Source organism: Grammomys surdaster, unplaced genomic scaffold, assembly GCF_004785775.1.
Source record: "Grammomys surdaster isolate TR1022 unplaced genomic scaffold, NIH_TR_1.0 130, whole genome shotgun sequence".
Taxonomy (NCBI): Eukaryota; Metazoa; Chordata; class Mammalia; order Rodentia; family Muridae; genus Grammomys; species Grammomys surdaster.
The window spans coordinates 17,518,688-17,523,221 of NW_021604588.1; the positions used below are offsets into that span (position 1 = coordinate 17,518,688).

The 4,534-nt window shown below is 51.0% G+C and overlaps 1 protein-coding gene across 1 annotated transcript in view; it reads left to right on the forward strand.

Annotated features, from left to right (window-relative positions):
* Nucleotides 1–1,056: 1,056 nt before the first annotated feature.
* Slc30a10 (solute carrier family 30 member 10) overlaps nucleotides 1,057–4,534 on the forward strand; it is a 14,048-nt gene continuing 10,570 nt past the window's right edge. Inside the window, exons 1-2 of the mRNA XM_028761263.1 lie at nucleotides 1,057–1,872; nucleotides 2,562–2,639. Coding sequence (XP_028617096.1) covers nucleotides 1,257–1,872; nucleotides 2,562–2,639 — 694 coding nt within the window. The 5' untranslated portion in view covers nucleotides 1,057–1,256. The remainder of the gene's footprint in view (nucleotides 1,873–2,561; nucleotides 2,640–4,534) is intronic.

A 4,534-nucleotide genomic window follows, 5' to 3' on the forward strand; every position in this document is an offset into this window, starting at 1 on the left:
ATCTGCTTGGCTCTGCTTCTCCTCTGAAACCTCTAGAGCCAGGCTTCCACACTCAAATCACCCTCAGCAACAAAGTCTTCCATATTCCTACTAGGATGGCCCGTAAGCCCCACTTAAAAGGATTCCATTACTTTCCAAATCCAAAGTCCCAAAACCCACATTCTTCCAAATCAAAGCATGGTCAGGCCTATCACATCAACACCTCAGTCGATGGTACCAACTTCTGTCTCTTAAGTGACCAACAGCAAATACCCTTTCTGAAGGGGCTGCAGTGTAGGCTCTCTCAAGTCCCTTTGACATGTTCCCTTTGAGTGACTGTCACTTGAAACAGGGCCTATTTGGAAAAACGATTTGGGTCAAATTGAACTATTAGTATAGGGTCACCTACGGGGGCATTAGAAATTCCTTCAGACAGACTAGGAAAGGAGACCAAACCTGGCTTCTTCGATGGCCAAGGGACAAAGAATCCCTGCCTCGGGTGCTGTACCAGTGCTCCATACTAATGCTGACAGCAGGGTGGCGGCCCCATGGCAGCCATGCGCCCTGGGCTGCCTGCCTTTCTCTCCTCTGTAGACACCTCGACTCAGAGACCTCCAAAAGGGAGATGGTGATACTGTGCTGTAAGGGGGGTAACAGGATTTGTGGACTTTGTGAAGAACTGAGGACAAAGGGCTTTGATTGTGGGTTCGAGGATGGGGGTTAAAGTGAGGAATGAGATACCATTTAACCAGTGGAAAAGCAGGAAGACGCTTTTAAGGGCTCTAGGCTCCACCAGCTCATATGGAATCTGCCCTGCAACTCGCATCTGGGCACGTAGGCAGCGGTGTGCACACCCACTACAGCCCAGGTCCTTATCAGCTGCGTACACAGATCTGTAGTAGCTCAGGGGTGGGGGTAGGGTGGAGTTGGAGGAGCGGGACCATCCGACGCATCTTTCTCTCTGAGAGGGTGGAGGTGGGGATTTAAGAAGATTGACATCCCGATGGGCCCCTCCTACCAGCTGCTCCGGTCTCCAGCTCAGACCTAGAAGGAGACACAGGCTGGTGGCCACCAGCCAAATCAGGCTTGGGCGGCGAGGGAGGAGGGGCAGGGGCCCTGGGAGGTGGCCTTTGCGACTCTGGGGCCACTCCTGTAGACTCTGGTCCTGCGAGCCGGAGCTGGAGGCATAAAAGGCCCCGGGCGGGTAAGGGCGGGCCTGCGGCGGGAGGTGGGCTCCAGACCCCCCCACCTGTTGCAGGTCGCAGCGGGCCGTAGAGATGGGCCGTTACTCCGGCAAGACGTGCCGGCTGCTGTTCATGCTGGTGCTCACCGCGGCCTTCTTCGTGGCCGAGCTGGTGTCGGGTTACCTGGGCAACTCCATCGCGCTGCTCTCGGACTCGTTCAACATGCTGTCAGACTTGATTTCGCTGTGCGTGGGCCTGGGCTCCGGCTACATCGCGCGGCGCGGTCGCCGCAGCTCCGGTGCCACCTACGGCTACGTGCGGGCGGAGGTGGTGGGCGCGCTCAGTAACGCAGTCTTCCTCACCGCTCTCTGCTTCACCATCTTCGTGGAGGCCGTGTTGCGTCTCGCGCGGCCCGAGCGCATCGATGACCCGGAGCTGGTGCTCATCGTGGGCGCCCTGGGGCTGGCAGTCAACGTGGTGGGGCTGCTCATCTTCCAGGACTGCGGCGCCTGCTTCTCCCGCTGCGCGCGCGGTCGCCGGACCCGCCCTTCGCAGACGCCGCGCCAGGGGGACCCTTGTGGCTCTTTGGGGTGTCCCCAAGAGGCTGCCACGGCCACAGCACCCGGCTCGGGCACAGCAGTGACTCTCCGGGGGGCCTCGGCCGAAAGAAAGCAGCAGGAAGGCGCGACGGTGTTCTCGAATGTAGCAGGTGCCTTTCGGTTGCATCCTTCCGGACTGGGACCACTTTGTTCTTCCTTGAATTCTCCCTCCTCCTCCTCTTCCTGGCATCTGGACCCCTTTACTCACCTCTTTCTCGGCTTGGTTTCCTGACTGATTTATTGAAAAGCCCCTTCGCAGCCTGTTCTGCTTCTCTTCTAACTTAATTTCTCCATCTTTCCCTCCCTCCTCCTCGTTCTTGTTCTTCCTTGCCTGCCTTCTCCCCTCCCCCATTTCCCCTCCCTCCTTTCCTCCTTGACCCTGTAGTCCTTATCCTCCCCTCTCCTGTGGCAGTATTGATCTTGGAAATCAATTCTTAACTATTGGGCAACAGAGCATTTCCTATCCGGCCCCTTCTCTGGTGCTATCTGAATGCGTTTCCTCCCTTGACGGATACTTCGATGTCAGGGGTATCCTTGTCAGGGCAGCCCTTGGATATTGAGGACCTGGGGGACAGGTGTAGGTTTATCCTTGTCCCGTTTAAATTTGAGAGCTGTGTGTGTGAAGTCCTAGGGTGGACCTCGGGCTTCCTCTGGGTGAAAAGGCACCTATTTGGGCTGAGTGTGGGAGAGGCGGGGACTCCTAAGAGGAATTGAAAATAACAAAACCGCATTTTGAGTTCATTGGTTCTTTTTGTTTGTAGAACTCATACACAACACAAGGTTTCTTCTTTGAATGCAGGTGATTCCCTGAACACCCAGAATGAACCAGAAGAGACGACGAAAAAAGAGAAGAAGTCTGAAGCACTGAATATCAGAGGTAGGCTTGTCTGTGGGCTAGCTTTGGCTCCTGCTGTGAGTACTTCTGCTTTTAGGAAGGCAACAGTGTGCTGGGAAGTCGGTCAGTTACCTGCAGACTCTGACCCTCTCCTCTTACCTAATCGCTACATTGATTCTGAGGGAGAAGCTAGTTGCTAATGATTTATCTTTGCTCTGATTAAGCCACGCTACAGCTGCCTGTTCCTGGGCTGAACAGATCAGCGCCATGTTCTGAGTTACACATATATGTTATGTTCTCTTGAGCTTCACCTATCAGCGTCATAATCTCCTGATTGCTACATATGTATCATGTCCTACTGATCCCTAGATGTCCCTGTCACATTCTCCTAAGTTCCACAGAATATTGTAGTCCACTGAGTATCGAATAATCATGCCGTGTTCTCCTGACTGCCATGTTATCATGTGCCATGTTCTCCTGACCTTCACAAATGTGCCATGTTTTCCTTATCTCCACATATGTATCATGTTCCTTAGATCCCCGAATATCACTGCCATGTTCTCCTGACTCCTACATATGTGTCAAGTTATTCTCATATTCACATATGTGTCATGGTCTTCTGATGTCCACACATCATATTCTCCTGGCCACTACATTATCAGTGAAATGTTTTCTTGAGCTCCACATATGAATGCCATGTTCTCCTGATCCCTACATATCAGTATCATGTTCCCCTGACCTCTACATGTATGTCATAGTCTCCTCAAATTCACTAACGTATCAGGTTCTCATAAACTCTACATATCAGTGCCAGGTTGGACTGGTCTCCACACCTCAATGTCATGTTCTCCCAATCTCCACATATGTCATACCCTCATATTCACACATGTATCGTGTTCTCCTGATTCCCACACATCTGTGTCATGTTCACCTGACTTCTATATATATGTGTCATGTTATCCTCATATTCACACGTGTATAATGTTCTCCTGATTCCTACATGTCTGTGTCATGTTCTCCTGATTTCTACATATATGTGTCATGTTATCCTCATATTCACACGTGTATAATGTTCTCCTGATTCCTACATGTCTGTGTCATGTTCTCCTGATTTCCACATATATGTGTCATGTTATCCTCATATTCATACATGTATCATGTTCTCCTGATTCCTACATGTCTGTGTCATGTTCTCCTGATTTCCACATATATGTGTCATGTTATCCTCATATTCATACATGTATCATGTTCTCCTGATTCCTACATGTCTGTGTCATGGTCTCCTGATTTCCACATATATGTGTCATGTTATCCTCGTATTCACACATGTATCATGTTCTCCTGATTCCCACATGTCTGTGTCATGTTCTCATGAACTCTACAACTCAGTGCCAGCCTGGTCTGATGTCCATTTAGCCGTGTCCCATTGCTGCTACGCTTGGTGTTTACTTTCATGAATATTGCTGACATACAATGCATCTATGTATTTTATGAAGATTTCGTGTGCGTGTGTGTGTGCATGCGTGTGCGTGTGTGTCTGTGTATGTGTGTGTTGGGGGATGAACAGTGAACAGTGTCTTGCTCTTTATGTAGGCTGGTCTTGAGTTTGTAGCTTTCTCTTCTAGCCTCCCAGGGGCTGGAGTTACAGGTGCGGGCCACTTTGCCCAGATAATTCCCAATCTTGACTTTGAGAGGTTTGGCAAAGATGAAATGAACTTTTACCTTCATATGATTTATGAGAACTCTGGGGTGAGACTTAGATCCAAGCACTATAACATTCAGCTAACCACTCACAGAGAGCCTGCCCACATGCCTGCTCTCCTCCTTCCTTCCCTTGCTCCCTCTCTCCCTCCTTCCCTCCCTCCTTCTTTCTCTTGTTCCCTCCCTCCCTCCCTCCCTCCCTCCCTCCCTCCCTCCCTCCCTCCCTCCCTCCCTCC